Here is a 20337-nt window from a genome sequence, read left to right on the forward strand (position 1 = left end):
GTGAGTATGGAAACACAGAAGAAGGCAGAGCATTCCACAGTTTGGTTGTGTGGGGAAAGAAGGGTGTACTATAACGGGTCATAGCTCAAGGTTGAAGAAGTCGCAAGTCCAGAAAACTGTGAGGGAAAACTTTTTCGGAGTGAGAGTTGTGAACTCTTGGAACAATCTGCGAAATAGTGTTGTGACGGCACCTAGTGTGAGCTCTTTCAAGACCAGACTTGACCAACACTGGAGCAGGTTCAGGTACATTCAGCAGCCGGTGCTGCATGCCCAGTATTTGCCAACTTTAATAGCTATGATATTCAGCGTAGAGTCTGCGTTCTTATACCTTTGTGAGTCAGGCTAGTGGTTACTCCTCATCTCGTCGTAATTTCCATTGTAATATTTGAACCTGGCCTGGTTTTGTCATGAACCGAGTAACAGTTATATCTGAAGGACAACGTTGCGGTGGCTGGTCCCAACAGGGACTAGGTGTTCCAGCTTGACCACCATACTCTCCTCGTTAGTAATGATGAGGTCCAGTGACTGAATGTTTGCTTTAAAAAGTAAAGGTTTCAAGGTCAAGGTCAATCAGGGTATCAAGATCGGATGCTAAAAACAGCCCTAAAACTACTGATGATCTAAAAGGTTGATTCTGTTGTCAAAATGATCTTTATAATAAAGCAGAGCCACACTCTAAGGCACGTGCAACCCACCCTATCACCTGGTCATACACACGGGGTCATAAGGTCAATCACGTGACCGCTAGGTTTGCTTACTCTTAGAGGAGCATCAGTCTTCTCTCTACAAAATTTACAGTTTGACAATATCGCCAAAAAGCACGCTGTGTGTCAAAATTCATGTTGACTTACTATATTGAATGTTGGATTGGCCGCTAAACTTGCCTCCAGGCTGGATTAACACGGGGATCGACAAATCCGATCTCAAACCCGGTTTGAATCTTTGTGTTGGCTCAAGACAGCGTTCTGAATACCAACAATCTTCAATCTTTGCTCGATCCTTGGTTTAAACCTTCATGTGGTTTCAAACCAGAGTTCTGAATTCGGGCCTAGGCGTTCATGAGATTTTAGTCATCATTTATTGCAGAAGCAAGTGTACAGATGAGTGCAGACTTCCTGTAGGTGCAGGAGCTACATTAGTTTTTACAACTACACTGCCGAGGAGATGTTTGAATCTTTCTTCCATCCGTAATCTTCTCGAGATGACATTTTCAATAGAGGAGTGTTACCTTTGGTCCAGATGAAGACTTGATATAGGGGTCTGTTCAGATGGAGGAGTAGAACATCTGCTGTTGGTGGGGCACTCCACTCTTTGAGACTTGTGGCAGAACAATTTTTCCAGTAGGAGATTGACTTTTTCCAGGTCGGAGGCTTTGTTATAGAGGCAGCATGTGAACCTGTGAAGAATTATAAAGCTTTCATCCATTGCACTAATGAGGGAGAGGCCCGTCATTGTGAGACTGTTTATTGTCGAGCTAATTCTTTACCCAAGTTCTGCCATGATACTTCTTTGCAGCTTGGGATTGTGTGATGTGGTTCAGCCAAACTTACTTCTCTTTGAATGCCTTTTCGAAGACTGGCAGATTTTATGGAATGGCGACTGGAAGCATTGCCACGAGAGAGTGCCATTCATAACATTTCGTAGCTCACCATGTATCAAAGGATAGCAATTTAAATGTAACGTGTGCTGAATATAGAGGCAACTGACATACGGTAGTACTCCACCTACAAAGGGCCACAAGTCTTGCCAATGAGAGAAGAAATATTTCTGTGCAAATGTTTAGAAATTTATGGTAGTGAATAATGGTACAGATGTAAATGGGAGGTAAATTAGCTTTTGTTTGCAGATGACACCGCTCAAGTGGACGATTTAGAAGAAAACTTGATAAAAAAGGTGTGCATGCTTTAAAAATTTGTATACAGTACTGTCCTAGGTGACAATTACTAGTTAATGTGAGAAAAATAAATGTTGAAAGTACAGTAAATAGAGAAGGAAGAAATCTTGTACAGTATTTGGGTTACCTTCAATAGGGATAACTGGAGAAAGTGGAGTGTTTCAGGTGCTTAAGCCTTCACTGTATAGACCATAAAACAACACTGACCCAATATACATACTTGACAGTGCTGTACTGCATGCTATAAAGCTGTATGATAAGAATTTACAGTGTTCTATTCAAAATGGGAAAATAATACTGTACATTGTTTGAGATCAATCTTTACTAAAAAATTTTTGTACCATCAGCAACCCATTTACCAGTGAGCTTAATGGTTACTCACAGAACACAGTACATGGTGGACATTGTTTGCTTACAGCTATATTTATACATTATAGAAGAATGAAGTCAACAAGATAAGAAATAAACATATAATAGTTCTCTTTAATCAGTTCACAAATGGATAACTGGCAGGCCTGCATACCTTTCAGTAAATGACTCTTGTCTTCAGGTTTAAATTCACTTGTTCTTTTCTAACCCTTATACCACTTCTGGTTTTGATCCAGATGACTTTACATCAGAGGCAATATTTTATTTTGTCATACCCCAACCTGTGTCTGTTGAGTTCTTGATATTACCCTTAATCAAGTACAGTACTGTACTGCACTGTACCAGTACAGGGGTACAGTATTCACAATTCTATATTCAAACCTTGATTTTTTCTTTTATGAACTCAGATGTAGCAAATAATTTCATGCATTATTTGGGCTGTAATTTTAAGACATAAATGTTTTATTGTTTTTCCTCAAAAAATGCACCTCGTCAAAGTAAGTTCGCAAAGAATATCCTTAGAGTAATCAATCCCTGCATGTGATAGCTTGAACAAAAATCTAACTATACCTGTATAAACTCTTAAGTCTCTTTCATTTTTGCCTCTTCCCGGAGGAAGCAATATCTGGAACAAAATGGCAACAGGTATTGGAGAGTTGGTGAGCCATAGATGCAGAAAAAACACTGATCAGTTAGTAATGTCTGTTTTGCCATTGGCATAGAGGCAGTTTACCATTTACACTATTGAATAAAAATTTACAGGGATTTACTGTACTGCATTCTAACACTATGATGTTGTGCGAATTTGATTTACTTTATACATTCAAGTACTGTACATTATGGAATACATGTACTGTGCTGTACAGTACAGTACAGTACACTGTTAAGTGCAAAGAGCATCTTCAACTGTAGAACTGCCATTACAAAGTATAGGGTACTACCGGATTTTACAGCAGATAAGATGCCCCCTCACCCCCCATTTCAGCAGGGAATACTGTATTGAGGAAAAACACGTTTGCCTGTTTTTGGCCTCATGAAGAAAATTACGTGTACAGTATTTACATGAAATTATGAGTTGAAAAATAACCATAACATAGTCTCACAGCTCTGTCTGGAGTGAGTGGTAGGGAGAGAGCTAGGGAATGTGACTATAGTGATGAGTTTTATGTTACAAGTACAAAACTATTACTATAACATACAGAAAAAAAACAAGGAATATTATCACAAATGTAAAGTAACGGCCTACACAGCAATTGCCTCAACACTTGCCATAGCAACGCAGCCCAGCTGGGATGCTGCCTCTGCCGACTTTGCAATCACCCCCCACACACACACTGCACTGCCTTCTCCGTTACTCGGCCTGCTAACTTGTGAACACAGAAATGTTTCCCTTTGTGTTTGACCTGATGAAAAGTATTTATTTTAATCATTTTTATTTTTGGCACAATATGTATGTAGGATTGTGTGTGCATGCAACTGACAAAAAATGAAATAAAATAAAGTTACATACCGGTACTGTATATCTAACCAAAATTACAAGTTGAAAACTAACAATTACACTTCACAGCTCGGCGTGGTAGCTACAGTGATGAGTCTAACTTGGCAACAATTTCACCAGCAATCTTAACAGATGCAAATGTGAAGAATTTTGTTTAAAATTAATTAATTAAAAGTAATAATGTGTTTTATGCACTACATATTTTTAATTCTGGAGTTAGGCTAGGTAGTGTTTAGCTTACTGGAGACAGCAACTGGGGGATTCATAAGCCTATAGGAGACTGCACCTTCACATACAGGATGCAGGCTGATTTGTTTCAGCCATTTATCCAACAAAAACCGTGCATCTTATATGCTGTACAATACGGTAATCATTGAAATGCAAAACCGATTACTAACTCCTGGTCAACAGGCAACGAATCATCTATGTATCACAGAAAATATGTGCAATGATATTAATGAGCGAACTGTGATTAATACAGTACCTCTCTCTGAAGCTTTTAACGCACCTAAGAGGCATACAGTATTTGTAATCCCCCTGAAGAAACTGGGGAGTAGAGTCAACTACTGTACAGTATTCCTAGTTGAGAGTTGTGCGATGAAATACTGTACAGTCAACCCTCACTTTACGCGGTCCCACATTCCGCGTTTCCACGTTTACGCGGTACCCTGTCGAAACAGGAATGCTCACATTCTGCGGTGCGTGTACCCCTTTACGCGGAGAGCGGTTGGCGAGCCGCGCCATTTTAGGATCCAAACCTCCCGCCATCTCTCCCGCCATCCGCCATGTTGTGTAAGCGGCGCGAGCATGGTGCACACAAGGTCGCCCAGTCATCAAAACATTACCGAGTTCTTCACTCGCCACCCACCACAGCCGGCCCAAGTCAGTGATAGTGATAATTATAGTGAGGATATGGACTTATATGGACTTTGAGGGGTTTGACAAAGAGGCCCTGCAAGCCTCTGTGGTGGATAGTGATACAATTGATACAGGTGAGGGCCAATAATCTGCCCTCTGCCTCGGAACCAACCGCCCATCCCCGTGTGCCCAACCATCTTTTCTATTAATATAAGTGTTAAAAAACCTAATATTATTGATATTTCTCTTAATTATTAATTGTGTGTGCATACCATCATAAAGTTAAGATAATATTTTTACTACAACATAGTTGTGTGTCGTCAAAAGTGGAGTTTGGGGGGTCGGCCCAGTCTCTATTTCAATTAATCCCATATGTTATGTTGTTCACTTTACGCGTTTCTCACTTTCCGCGGTACCCTGTGGGTTGAATTAACCGCGTAAAGTGAGGGTTGACTGTACTGTATATATATCAAAACTTTAAAATTAAATTCATAGCAAATCTTTAGGCTCCAATTCAATTTAATTTTGATTATTATTTTTTCATCCATTATAACATAGATTACTGTACAAGCATTAATATAGTAAACAGGTACAGTATATTATTTTTTACATAAGACTCTTGATTATCTGCAGTTCTTGGAGACAGACCTCCTGTAGATAATCAATTTTAAAAGATAACATCAAGTAAAGGTCAACTAGAAACACAGGAAACCTAAATAGTACAGTACAAACATATAAAATATTAACTAAATACAGTATACATGCATTACTGTACAGCACTGTACCGAAAAATTTTCCTTTTTCTTTAAAGTGATTATTACACCAATTCCTGGAAAATTCCTTATACAGTATATCAAAGACATAATACAGCACAAGTACACTGTATCTGCTTTGTAATGCACATGGATGCACTTTTATGAATATATATCAATATACATACTGTATAAGACTTAGTAGTGCTTAATAAGAAGCTGAAACCAGTGCATTCCTGCAGCATTTGACAACTTACGTTGCTAATTCTGTTGTTTAATTTAACGTCCTGATGCTGAGGCTTCCTCACCACCAGATAGCATCTGTATTACCAAACATCAGTAATAAACAGCAGTTTCATCAGCATTATACACTGACTTTTTGGGGACAGGTTAAGGTGTTCAGCCACCTTTTGGAAATCTGATGTATGGGTCATGTGTTACCTCACTGGCAGATGCTTTCTGTCCGTAAAATGTAAGCATATGGATGCCATGGAAATTCAGGTACAGTTCTCTACTTAAAACATGTTGACTACCCAGACAACAATTTATTAAGCCTGTTTAAGGCTTTCATCATATTTTTTTTTTTTTATGAAATTCCTTTTGTTTTTCAATACAAGAATGAGGATACAAAAACTATACAGTAGGTACATGAATAAATGCATACATATACCATAGTGACAGCTATATATATATATATATATATATATATATATATATATATATATATATATATATATATATATATATATATATATATATATATATATATATATATATATATATATATATATATATATATATATATATATATATATATATATACACACACACACAGTGGTCCTCGGTTAACGATTTACTTCCATAAGATTCTAACTTCGTTAACGAAAGCAACCTCGATTAACGAGTTTTTACGAGCCGACTTCAACATGTTTTCGCTTGCATTTGGCGGTCCACCAGCTGTAGTATTAGTCCGCCAATACAGTAATCGGTTTTAGGGCTTAAATGCCTTACTATTTTAGTAAATATCAAGAAGTTTATACTATTCAATAATTTTAAAAGTTTAATATTAACTTTTTTAGTCATTTTAACAATTATTGAACATAATTGAAGGTAAAGAAACTAGTTTCTGGCGTGCCATCCAGCCTGTTAACACACCAGACAGGCGTTAGTCTCTCTCTGTTTTCAGTGGAGGTAACATCTTGCTTGAGACTCTCTTCAACTAAATGCTTTTTTCTGTGTTTCCAAGCAAATTATTGGTCATTTTGAAATATATTTTACATATTGACAATATATAATGCAGTGCAGTGTTGATTTAAAGAAAATAATCTTGAAATACACCAAGAGAACTAAAATTTTATGGGTGAAATGGCGCCATGGGGTGACTTCTCTTCCACCCCAATGCCTTCTCTTCTTCCTTCTCCTCCACCCCCATTCTAATTCCCATCATCATCATCCAGGAGCCTTCTACATACACACCTCAAAGTATGTGTACTTTTCTACCTTTTTTGTTGAATTTAGGCAATTTTCGGTGAGCTGGAACCAATTACCCCAAAACCCATTGAAACAATGGTTTCGGTTAACGAGCAACCTGCTGGAATGGATTGTGCTCGTTAACCGAGGGACCACTGTATATATATATATATATATTCTGTGGTGTTTGGTGTAAGAGGGAAGGATTTGAAACTTCATGAACTAAACCTCATTTTTCCCATTGTTTCTAGACTCAGGTCTTTGTGAATATATTCATCATAAAAGGTTCCAGAACCAAACCTTCTGAAGTATTGAGGGAGTCCTAGACTAAAAATTATATACGTACTACATTATTTACCTAAAAAATCCAAGCAGTGGCATCATCACCATATGGCTTAAATTGCTTCCACATATAAATCTGTCAGTAATACATTTTAATTTGTATTATGGGTAAGAAAACTATATTACATTAGCAATTCTAGCTGTCATGTTAAGTTATTCTAATTATGCACATAAAATAAATACTGTATTAAACAATGGGGAATAATTTAATTTGTAAATTAAACTGTGCAACATGTACTGTAGTTCAATAAAGGATGATTTTACTGGGTACTTAAATTGTAATCATTATAATCACAGTTTTAGAGCATGTTTGTTCCTAATTATTGCAGCAAATTACTGCACAATATTATATTATTTTATAACCATACATATAAGTCAACTGAATAAATATTGAGGTTATTTGGGATCATTTTTGTAACACCTTTCCTAGACAAGCAATAGTACAGTAGCATGCTCACATGAATAACAAGCTAGGTTGGTGCAACTCAGTACTATATGATTAACATTGCTTGCAGTGTTACTAGATGCAGCTAGACACTTTTTGTCAGCAAAGCAGGAGAGAGGCACCTGCTCTCTGTGTTTGTCAGCTGGGGATTTAATCCAAAAGAGTGGATTAGCTTTGAAATTAAGATGTGGTCTGTATTGTAACTGGTGGGAAGAGTGCATTGGCTGGATTGGCACATGCTTTATTAGACCTCTTGCTAGAGGGCAATACTGTACAGTACAGTATTTGCATTTAATTTCCCTCTTAATATGACTAGGGATGAATGGGTGATTGTAGATCAGCCCCATATTATGAGGGTAAAGTATGACTAACCAAACCCCTCAATACAGTATATGCAATAATGAGAGCCACCCAGTTTAAAATGGATGCTAAACAACTTTGAGTTGTGCTTTAATGTTATAGTACGAGGAAATAAATCAATGAATAACTTAAGTACAATATAGTACATGAAAAAATATGATTATTTATTTATTTATTTTATATATATATATATATATATATATATGTATATATATATATCATGACTGACAATGAGAAAATAAACAAATAACTATACAGTACTGTACTGAATATTGAAATGTCTCATTGTAGTGTAAAAGAATTTAAACTTCACCAAAATTTGGTCAAGTACAGTGTGGAATCACTGCAGTACAGTACAGGGCCACTAATGGACAAAGAGGAATATGCATGTTCAGGGATACACTATTGCTAAATTCTTTATAGTCTTTGGAATAATGGTAAATACTATACAGGCAGGCCTCACTATATATAGTTTTGCATTTACCCTGTAGTACAAAATTCATAAATTTGTGAACACTTTAGTATTCACTACTGTACTGTACATAGGGTATATTCACTGATACACACTTTTAATGTCATGCAAATTTCAGAAGTTGCCAAAAGTTACTTTGGACTGTATCACTCCACTGAAAAGGGTTCACTGTGCAGGTACTATTCTTGTGCCAATCTAGGGCACTAAGTCAGGGACTTGTCCTTTGTATCGAGTGACTTCTGTTGTCGTTAATTTTTATCCTCTGCTTTATTATACAGTACAAACAAAAACTCCCAAATTATACAGATGTAATTCTTTTTTCTCATATAATTGGAAGATGTTTGGGTGCTGACACAAGCATGTGGGAATGTCCTTATGTTAGTTGGTCTGTGGTCTGGATATTGCATACCGGTAGTTTAGAGAGGAGGTAGGCTTGGAAGCTACACCTGCATCCATCCCCACCTCCTCTTGCAGAAAGGAAATATGAATGGCTTCTATGCCAGGCACCTACATTAAATTTCTAGAGTGAGATAAACAATACTGCAAATGAGTACCAAATCATCTCCCATGATGACTAGATTGGTGTATAATACTGTACAGTACTAATTTACTTTTCTGTTGTTTGAAGATGTTTATGGGGAGGTATTTTGTATTGAGTTATTACCTGTATCTCTTGTAAAATACTCAAGTTTGGTTAGTTTAGGTTACATAAGGTGCTTGAAAGTCAGCCCCCAAGAATAATTCCTCCATTTATAACATTATGATAATGTTGTCCATGGGAAAATTCTGTTCACTATATGAACTTTCATATTATGCACCACACCAGTGGAACACATTCTTTTGGATAGTGAGCACTGCCTGTATATATGTAAGTGAAAGCAGGGAAGAGTCTCCATACTCAAAAGAAGCCCGTTAGTTTCATTGTGCAAAGCCAAGACTCACCACACAAAGTTATCTTCAATGTAGTCTCCTTCCAAGGGAGGAGATGTTATCACATTTATCACCATACACAGTACTGTAATTATACTCTCATACAGGTTCTAACATGGCAACAAAATTAACACACATCAGTAACTGAAAAAGAGTTAAATGTTTTAATTACCTGCTAGAGGTCATACTCATTCTTCTTCAATAATGTTCTCAACAGTTACTAGTGTTTTTAACTCAATATAATACGGGTAATGTTTTTTTCATCACGGATGAAGATTCAAATTATATTATCAATTAATTAATAATTATGCACCAAAATCTGAAATTAATGTACAATAAAATAGACCAAACAAGAAAATAATCTTGTTGTAATTTATCATAATAATATACAGACTTGATTAAATAAAGAATTATGATCCAAAATTTCAAGTTATACTAAATACATTCCAAGTCAATCACCTTATTAAATAAAGCAAAATATATGATTCCGAGTCAAAAATATGTCAAAGAAAAATAGACTGTCTTTCCGTTTCTAAATATTGCACATACAGTACTGTACTACAGTATACTGTACATATCAAGAAGTATTCTTATACAACACTTATTACAATACTGGCCTCTAATCTTGTCACAAGCCAAAAGTTTTGGAGGGACAGAAATATAAAGGTAGAAAATATTACACAAACCGTAGACATATAAATAATTGATTGTCTTCATAGATATTATTCTCTGAAATTTATATATATACGTATCCCACACAATATTAATACGGTACTACTTAAAAGAGTAAATTATTGCAATATTTTTGGACTGATCACTATATTTATTACATAATGTTTGTTACAAATTCCTGTGACAGCTATATGATGGTGTAAAGATTAGGATTACTGTACTACTTATTAGGCTTCGTATCAAGTCTGATCTGGTAAAATGTTAATATGTGTGAGATGTGTGTGTGTGAGGTGAGACTCATCTAGATCAGCATCATGGCCAAGCTGTGCACTGTGGATGTGGTTACTGGTTAATTGTGTCTCTACCAGTTGTGTTGTGCCATTGTTTCCCTGCTGAGGAGTGGCTGGATTATATATAACCTGCAGATCTGAAGTTTCCTTAAGAATAGTTGTGGGTTCTAGATGATCCACTTCATGTACTGTGGCAGGATTAACTAAGGGTACCATTGTACTATTTCCAACTATAAGTGATGATGTGGTGCCATCTAATGTAATAGTGGGACCACCCTCCAACATTTCACTATCAACATGACTGCCATCCTCAGTAGACATAGCCCGCACCAAAGCAAGGGGGATGTAAATGATGTCTACATTCTGGGTATCGGCATCACCGTCTACCTCGGTGATGCTCTCAACGGTCGGCACACTCAAGATATTTTCTTCTACCTGATGCTGAATTTCCTGTGTCTGTATTATATGCTTTTCCTGCTGCTGGTATTGGTGTTTCACATCCTGCAGTTGTTGGTTTTGTCTACGTGAAGAATGACTTTGATGCGCAGATCCCCCTCTCTTCTTCCTGCCCCCTCTTTTACTGCTGGCTTGATCTCTTACTCTTCGTACTACTGCTTGACGGACAGGACGGATCCTTCCTGTGTGTGTTACCGAGGCACTCGGGTCTCTACCCTCGTTATCAATGAACCCACTATTAATATCCTCTTCTACCAGGCATTTGTGATCATCTTCTCCAGGTGGAAAAGACTGAGAGAAAAGGAAAAAAGTATATACAGTACAGGTATATATATATATATATATATATATATATATATATATATATATATATATATATATATATATATATATATATATATATATATATATATATATATATATATATATATATATATATATATATATATATATATATATATATATATATATATATATATATATATATATATATATATATATATATATATATATATATATATATGTTGTTTTTATTTATATGTTTTTTTTTTTTTACTTTTTCTATTCAGTTCTTTTCTAGACAGTTTCTTGCATTCTTTAAAACCTTGTGGCAAACTTTCCCTCATCTTCCTACTGTCTTTTTACATTTCTTTGCTATTCTTTTCACTTTCCTTCTAATATCCCTGTACTCCTACCTTCTTGGTACAGATACTAATATGCCCTTCTCTTCTCCTAAACCTTTAGCCAGCAGCCTAAGATTTGCTTACTCTGCCCCTATATGTACAAAGATGGAATGCAAAGAACATGAAACGTTCACTAATGATGGCAGCCATCCCTACAACTAACTTTCACTGATGATGGCTGCCAATTAAAGGTTAATGAGCACTTCCAACCTTTCTTCCCACCATTCCTTCCTCTTGTTTTTCATTTCTATTCCCCTGTAGCCACACAACTGAGACTATGTTAGACTGCACACTTGAACTGGGTCCATTCTTTACCACCCTCAACCCCACTGCTCCCAGATGAGAATGCCCATCCGGTCTTGATAATGTCTCTGAAAATTTTATCAATGAATTCTTTCAACCTGAACCTTTTACTCACTATTAATCTTGCTTCTACTCAAGTAATTGTCAGACACTGCATCGCCCCTCACAGTACCACACTAATCAACTTACATTTCATTCTTCTTTCCACCAAAACAGTCTAACACTCCTCTATCTTATCATAATCTAACAATCCTCTATCTTATCATAATCTAACAATCCTCTATCTTATCATAATCTAACAATCCTCTATCTTATCATAATCTAACAATCCTCTATCTTATCATAATCTAACAATCCTCTATCTTATCATAATCTAACAATCCTCTATCTTATCATAATCTAACAATCCTCTATCTTATCATAATCTAACACTCCTCTATCTTATCATAATCTAACACTCCTCTATCTTATCATAATCTAACACTCCTCTATCTTATCATAATCTAACACTCCTCTATCTTATCATTATCTAACAATCCTCTATCTTATCATAATCTAACAATCCTCTATCTTATCATTATCTCACCTCCATGTATATTTATATATTTTTTCTTTCTCAACTTTGTACTCCCCACTACCAATCAAATTTCAGTCTCTCTAAATTTCTCAACAATCCCTCCATTTCCCTAACACCTACTTTTACTTTTAAATTCCCCATCACAACTTTTCTCATAACCTCTGTCTTTTCTCCCCACTCTGCTCATTCACAAATGCACATGTACTCACTGTAACCATGATTCAACCTTTAAGTGCAACTGATATTTTTTGCCAATTAGGGATAACTGTTTTGTCATAATTGCTATAACTCGATGGAAATGAGTTCATATATGGCAATATTTGCTGTCAGACTTTTGGAGCAATACATCTCCATTACTGGTACACAAAGTAATACCCTTGATATAAAGTACAGAAGGAAGTATAAAACTTACCAAATGACAGACTGAGCACTTTATTTCTTCAGGGGGAAGGATCTCTGTCTTCACCTGTCGTTCCATTCGTGTGGTGTTGGAGCCTCGTCCACGTCCTCGCCCACGGCGTGCACGACCACCCACGTGAGTCATCATGTGGAGCCGTAATTTATCTGACAGTTGAATATTAAATGAACTGTACTGTAATTTGAATGAAAACATGAGAAAGTTCAAGAGTAGGATATGAGTTAAAGTACAAGGTGATCTTGTTCCTTTCTTCCAGCACTGATGATTACTGTTCTACAACTCAGGGATTATACATTCTTACCATCAAGCTAGCTATTTAAAACATTACTAAAGGCATACTGGTTTAGCTTACATACAGTACAGTATTTGAATATTAAGTTCACTAAATTAATATTCTGCCAATTAAGTGATTAAGATATTTAACTAGTTCAATTATAAAATATGGGTTTACTCAAGTGAAATGTCCCCAAATTAACTGATTAAACCAATATAAGTTATATTACTCTGTTCAGGTCAGGCAGACTTTCTTCAGTTGATAATGTACAGTACATTATATGGTACTGTACATAAGAAACAACATATAAGGTGTAAAAAAACAAAACAAATCATATTTTACAATCACTCTATGCAAAGATCTATTCAAGGCTAGGATATGCAATTGGTCTAGGTTTCAGAAAATGGGGAATTTTCAAAAAGTGATAAATATTAGCTCCTGAAGGTACTGGATTTCAGACAAAAACTTACCAGGTCTGCTGAATTCCCTGAGACAACCAGCAGTAGACTTGAAAGGACACTGGAATTTTTTTGCTTCATGGATCAGCAAGTGTCGTTTTAACTTATCTTTACGATTAAAGGCAGCATCACACTGGTTGCACTCGTGTGGTTTCTCCCCAGTGTGTATGAGCTGATGCATCTTTAAGGCATACTCTGTCTTAAATTCCTTGGAGCATTGCTGTAAGACAGAGAAACATCAAACAGACAATTTTTGTGAAATGATTAATATGAAGTATCATACTGAATATATAGTTGAGGAATGAAAAGGGTGACTGATGATCAAGTGTGTCTAAATGGTATGTTATGGAATGGCAGGTATCGCAACTGGAGCTGAAAAGTGGGTATACTGGATTGGGTATCATTGGTCCACTGACATTGGAAATAGTGGTACAAAAGAATAAGTGAAGAAAGGATCATCTGATATGGAAGGAGGAGTCTGGAGGAAGTAAAGAACTAATTACTCATGAGGTAATGACAGTCAAACCTTGCCCAATGTGGGTTTCTCAAACATGGATTTGATTGTAAGCTCTAAGAATGCAGCACTTATTTGTAGAGTGCAGAAAGTAATTGGCTGCCAGTGGGTCTGAGATTGAAAATGGCATGTGTCTAGGTCTGTGCCCCACCTGGTGATGCTTCCTACTGCTTGTCTGATATAGAGATAACTTAAACTACCTATCGCTAATAACAACTATAAAATATAATACTCACGACACAAGTGGAAATATTGCCTGTTCCGTGACTGTGCAAATGACGGCGTAGTAATCTCTCAGTTGTGAACATTTTTCCACACTGTTTACAAGGATAGTGATGTGAAGAGGTGCGTAGATGGTGGTCCAATGCCTCAGCACTGGCATATTTGTTCCTACATTTGTTACATCGAAAATAACTGAAAAGATGAAAGTCGATAACATAATGTAATACTGTATGCACTGAAGCACACATTCAAATATGCATACACACACAACATACACAAACGATACCAGTGCAAAAAAAATGCAAATACACCTGTACTATACTATACTGTACTGTACTTGATCATATTGTTCTCCTCTCCCTATGATCCTTGTTTATTAACTGTTGTGACCGATCTTTGAGTTTTATTTATTTATTATATATTGGTACAGGTTGTACCTCTCTAGTCCGGCATTCTGTGGTCCGGAACGATTTTAGTTTGCCCATGGAGAAAATTAATTTGAGTCTGGTACTGTACTTTCGATGTTTGTCTAAATTTGGCCTTATTTACCCTACTTTTTTGGTGAATTACTACCTGTAATAAAGCAACATCCTAATAAGCCAACGAAAATAACACAGATAAAGTTAATTAAAAACTAAAAACAACACAGAAAAGTTCTTATGTTCTACAGCTTTAGCTAGAGTTGAACCTGATGGCTTGGCAACTTCGTCATCCGAGTAAAAACACACACAACAACATTGGCTGTCTTTATGTTTTCAACTCTACCACCACTGGTGGGTAGAATTTTTGTTTTAAATTCAAAAACATTAATTAAAATATATACTGTATGAACAGTAAATAAGTGTTGCTTTCATATTCTTATGTAGAGTAATGACGATATGTTTACACATGTGCTCACGTACATACGTGATCTCACTTTTTTTTTACCATTAATGGTTAGCTATTTCCATTGTTCCATTTATTAACATTAAATAACATTTCTTAAAACAACCATATTAATTTTACTACAGCTACAACCAGGGTCTTATTTTCTTCAGTTTTATATGTAGAACCAGTCAGTCACTAGTTTTGTAAACAACGAAAACAATGCTGTCTCGTCTCCTCGTGTGTTTTAATATTCTACATATTGTTAATGAATTGTATTGTTCATTTTGCACACATAAATATTAATTCAATCAAAAAGACATAAAGCAATAAACAATATTGAATGTTTTGTACATCGAGAAATGACGCTGTTTACGCAATTAAGCATGACTGAACGTTGGCGGGCCACTCAAACCTGTCGAAATTCGAGTTTTCACCATCGAAATTTTAAATTGTGCAGTGTTTTTTTTTGTGTTCAAATAAAAAATGTTGAATTAAAAACTCGCGAAATTTGAGAACCTACTGTACAACATTTAACCCTTCAATATGTCTTCAAAGAGACCATGAAGCAGAGAAAGTGGTGCTAGTGCTTCCTAGTGTATGCACAAGTCACTATCTATCCAGGAAAAGGGTGAATTTCCATGGTCCGGCACCGGTCAGGTCCCGAGGTTGCCGGACTAGAGAGGTACAACCTATAGTGCCATCTCCTTCCTCTTTGACTTACTGGTACTAATTTTGGATTGTGAGAAGCTGAATGGTGGAGGGCATATGCCATAAGTTGGACTACTACTGAAATTTCTTTTTATGGCAGAGCCTGTAGCTAGGAAGCTGCGCCATCTTCCTTCCTCTTGGGAGTTACAAAAAATTATAACATATTCTTGATGAATTAATTTCCTTCAATTTGAAAGACAGATAGACAGACAAAATAAGCCCCAATCATTCCATGAATGTCCAGAGGAATATCACTGAAAGGTCTCAACTGTAGGGCTGACAGCATGGACATGAAAGGGAGATTCAAGAAAGTGAAATATAGGTTGAGGTTCCACTGGCTCCTGAGACAACCAGTGAATTGATATGGATTTGATTGGGTAGGAAGGTAGCAATGTGTTCATTACTTGCAGCAATATAGTGTCCATTACAATACTGTCCCCTGCTGTCAAGCACTAAACATCTTATGAGCAATGGCAGCATCTGCCCATGAGGTTTTTGGCTAAAGTATCACAATTATCTTGCAAGTTTTCTGTGCTATAAATTTGGTTACTCACCTCGGGCCTACAGTTTTTTTTGACTGACGAGACAGTGAGTGGTCCTTCTGGTGATTGCCAAGAGTCTTGAGTGAAGAAAACACCTTGGAGCAGGTATGGCAGCGGTACTGCAAGTCATGGTCGTGTGTGTTGATGTGGTCCAGAAAGGGGTCTATGTCATCAAAGGACAGGTCACAGTTCTTTTGAATGCACTTGTACACCTGGAACATGTTTGAAATGTAATCAGGTCTGTATACACATATGAATGTGCCAAAGAATGGTTCTCATATCATAGGTGCTAACTTACACTATTCACACATTTCTTAAGATCAACACAAGTCAGTCATTTTCATTTCTTCCTTTTGATAACAAATCTTTTGTTCTTTTAATGGAGCCCAGCTGGCAGGAAGTATAATCTCCCTAGTTCTTTGTTCACAATAAATATATACTGTAAACAAAAACATAACAGTTTCTGAAAACATGTAAGGGTGCAAAGTTGACAACAGTACAATCCCAATTATCCAGCCTTTACCTCTCCATACACCTCAGACAACCAGCATTTTTTTTATTCAAAATTCATGGGTCAACTGACAACTTGGCATACTTGCATTCATTACATATGAAATTTGCTATGAGTAGTATTGCCCCTTCCTGAGATGATACAGTTTACTGTGTCCACTAGTATATCCCTGTTCTTGATAGTGAATGGTTGTCCAAAAGTACAAATGTGTCGATCAACTTATGTAAGTGGTTTTGGAGCAGTTCAAGTCAGTGATGCTTCCCAGTTTTTTGCTTCTGTTACTAATTGTCCATTGTCAAAATTAAAGGCTCATGCTCAAAGGATGTTTGAATTGTTTGGATCAATGTACACTTTTGAGTAGGCATTTTCTGTGATGGAACTCAATAAAGAGGCTAGGGCTCAGCTCATACTGTGCTAGGTTGGTTTGTTATGGTAACTTTTGAGTACGAAATGCTTGTCACTTCCCTGGAAAAGTGCAAAACTTAGGATAAAATTAAGGATATGTTTACACAGTCACCACACTAAACTTTGAATAGCAAACTGCTGAAGGATGCTGTACCGTTTCCTGTTAGTGCTCATCACAGTCATCTGGTGTTGAACCAAAACAAATCACAATAGTGAATAGTTGCCACTCATGATTTAAAGTGGATTTAGCCATTAGTTTTGGCTTGTACAGAAATAAATACATTTCTGACAAGTGCTAGATATGTGCCTGTGAGAATGTCAAGTTTACTGGTCATCATCTACCTATTGAAGGGGGTGGGAGGAGATACAAGAGGATGATGTGTGCATGAACAAAGGCAATACTGTACAGTGAAACCTCCATATAATGTACGTCTCTCTCCATATATTCTGTTAAATGGAGATTTCATATCTAAGGATCCTTGATAAAACGGACTTTCATTTCTATATAGTTCGTTAGATGGAGGTTTCACATCTATTGGACCCGTGATAAAACCAACTTTCCTCTCCATATATGAGTAGTCCTTTATATAGAGGTTTCACTGAATTAGACATTCATAAATGTGCCAATTTGCTTAAGCCCTTATACAAAATTGCCTTTAACAGACTACTACAGAATAATTTTAATATTTTTTCAGTAATCTGTAATGAGTAGCTTACATGTTGTTGAATATTAAAATTTTTGATAGTACAGTATATTATAGGATTTATTTATTTTTTTTTTTTTTTACCTTTTCCTCAACATGATTTTTCATATGGGTGCGTAAGTTGACGTAGCTCTTGACGGAGTGATCACAGAACTGGCAGACATAGGAGTCATCCACTAGAACCTCCTCTTTCATTACACCATCTTCTAAAAGGTTAATTTGAGGTACCATCTGTGGTTAATATAATATAAATACGTATTAGTCTTTGTTGTAAAATCACTGAAGAAAGGAAATTTTGTCTTATTTTATGGCTTGCTTTATGAGAAAAAAAAATCTTGCAAGGCCTTTCCCATTATGACAGAGAGGAATGCTCTGATAGATAATAAAACCCAAAGATAAACATGTGGTTGACTCCTGTTACATCATACAACTCTCTAGTATCACACATAGGCAATATACTGTATATATATTCCCTAAAGCAATTTGATTCTACTTATTCTATTACTGAGGTGCGTGTTGTGTCCTGTATGCTGGTTGGTAGTACAGTGAACCCTCACTTTACGCGGTTAATTCAACCCACAGGGTACCGCGGAAAGTGAGAAACGTGTAAAGTGAACGACATGACATATGGGATTAATTGAAATAGAGACCGGGCTGACCCCCAAACTCCACTTTTTCAGACACAATACCTACGTTGTAGTAAAAATAACTTCTTAATTTTATGATGGTATGCACACAGAATTAATAATTAAGAGAAATATCAATAATATTAGGTTTTTTAACACTTACATTAGTAGAAAAGATGGCTGGGCACACGGGGATGGGGGGTTGGTTCCGAGGCAGAGGGCAGATTATTGGCCCTCACCTGTATCACTTGTATCAATTGTATCACTAACCACCACAGAGGCTTGCAGGGCCTCATTGTCAAACCCCTCAAAGTCCATATCCTCACTATAATTATCACTATCACTGACTTGTGGCGGGTGAAGAACTCGGTAATGTTTTGATGACTGGGCGACCTTGTGCGCACCCTGCTCGCGCCGCTTACACAACATGGCGGGAGAGGGCGGGAGAGATGGCGGGAGGTTTGGATCCAAAAATGGTGCGGTTCGCCAGCCGCTCTCCGCGTAAAGGGGTACACGCACCGCGGAATGTGAGCATTCCGGTTTCGGCAGCGTACCGCGTAAAGCGAGGGTTGACTGTACTTACCACCACCATACAGCCAACCAGCAAATTGGATATGCAACATACTTCCACTTCACGTTAGTCTGTCACTACATTGTCATGTCAGTTAGATTTTATCGTTATAATTTAATGGTTCCTTTTATTACCAGTATTTTTTACAATAATAGAACCTACAAAAAAATAACTTTCTTTAACTTCCTACTTGTTAGTTAGTATTTTTAGTAGTCTAACATCTGGATTAACAAATATTTTTCTTTATTAGTTGGGTTTTTAAATCTCCAGCTACAAGAAAAGTTCAAGGAATGTGTGTGTAAATGTGCGTGTGTGTGTATGGTTCTCATTTATCACAAATATTTGATTAGCACACCGTGTTTTGTTTTTTGTAGTGTTACCGTGAGAAAATAATTCAAACCACTTACAAAAACTGCTACACAGTGAGCACAGACATATATTAAGGAGAACACTCATATGCTTCTCAATAAATCACTCATTCCCTTAACTTGTAGAATTCTCTAATGCATACTTATAATTTATTACATGTTTATTGTTTAATGTCATACTAATGGTAGAAATGGGTGCACAGTAGATGGTGGTGGTAGCTAGCTGTTTCAGGGTACTGTGAGTGGTAGAACATGACCCCTGCCTTTCAACTGATACCCTAAAAGAGCTACAGTATTAGCAGGGGCAGATCCAAGAATATAAAAAAGGGGGGATCCAAGAAGTTGTGGGTGGGGGAACATGGTGAGCGAAGCAAGCCACCCAGCTGGGGGGGTTTGGGGGGCGCTGTAAGCCCCATAGTTTTTTTTTTAATCTGGCCAATATCATGGGCGTTTTGAGGCCATTTTGAGGCCATTTTGAAGCCATGCGCACTTGATATTAGGAGATATTCTGAGGTCAATAGTAATTACCTTTTACTTTACAAAAATGCCTGAGTACAATACTACATTAAAGAAAAAGTATTGTAATTTTCTGATGAAAAGGGGAGTACGGGACCCCCCGCCCCTCCCTGACTAGCTAACACCCATTTTTACCATTCCTATGACAGCAAAACAATGAGTAAAAGATGATAATTAAGTCCAAATTCTCTATCAAACAAGTTCATGCATGAATGTCCTGAACACCATAATAAAATCCATAACATACTTTATAACTGCACTA

At 36.7% G+C, this 20337-nt stretch overlaps 1 protein-coding gene across 2 annotated transcripts in view; it reads right to left on the bottom strand.

Moving 5' to 3' along the window:
* Window positions 1–9059: 9059 nt before the first annotated feature.
* LOC121878698 (zinc finger protein 341-like) overlaps window positions 9060–20337 on the bottom strand; it is a 32150-nt gene continuing 20872 nt past the window's right edge. Inside the window, exons 9-14 of one of the 2 annotated variants that reach the window (XM_042385049.1) lie at window positions 18079–18225; window positions 16387–16586; window positions 14272–14449; window positions 13534–13741; window positions 12784–12935; window positions 9060–11099 (exon numbers count right to left, since the gene is read on the bottom strand). In XM_042385049.1, coding sequence (XP_042240983.1) covers window positions 10302–11099; window positions 12784–12935; window positions 13534–13741; window positions 14272–14449; window positions 16387–16586; window positions 18079–18225 — 1683 coding nt within the window. In that variant the 3' untranslated portion in view covers window positions 9060–10301. The remainder of the gene's footprint in view (window positions 11100–12783; window positions 12936–13533; window positions 13742–14271; window positions 14450–16386; window positions 16587–18078; window positions 18226–20337) is intronic. The other variant, XM_042385050.1, reaches the window with a different exon arrangement.

Source organism: Homarus americanus, unplaced genomic scaffold (assembly GCF_018991925.1).
Source record: "Homarus americanus isolate GMGI-L3 unplaced genomic scaffold, GMGI_Hamer_2.0 scaffold48745, whole genome shotgun sequence".
NCBI classification, from domain to species: Eukaryota; Metazoa; Arthropoda; class Malacostraca; order Decapoda; family Nephropidae; genus Homarus; species Homarus americanus.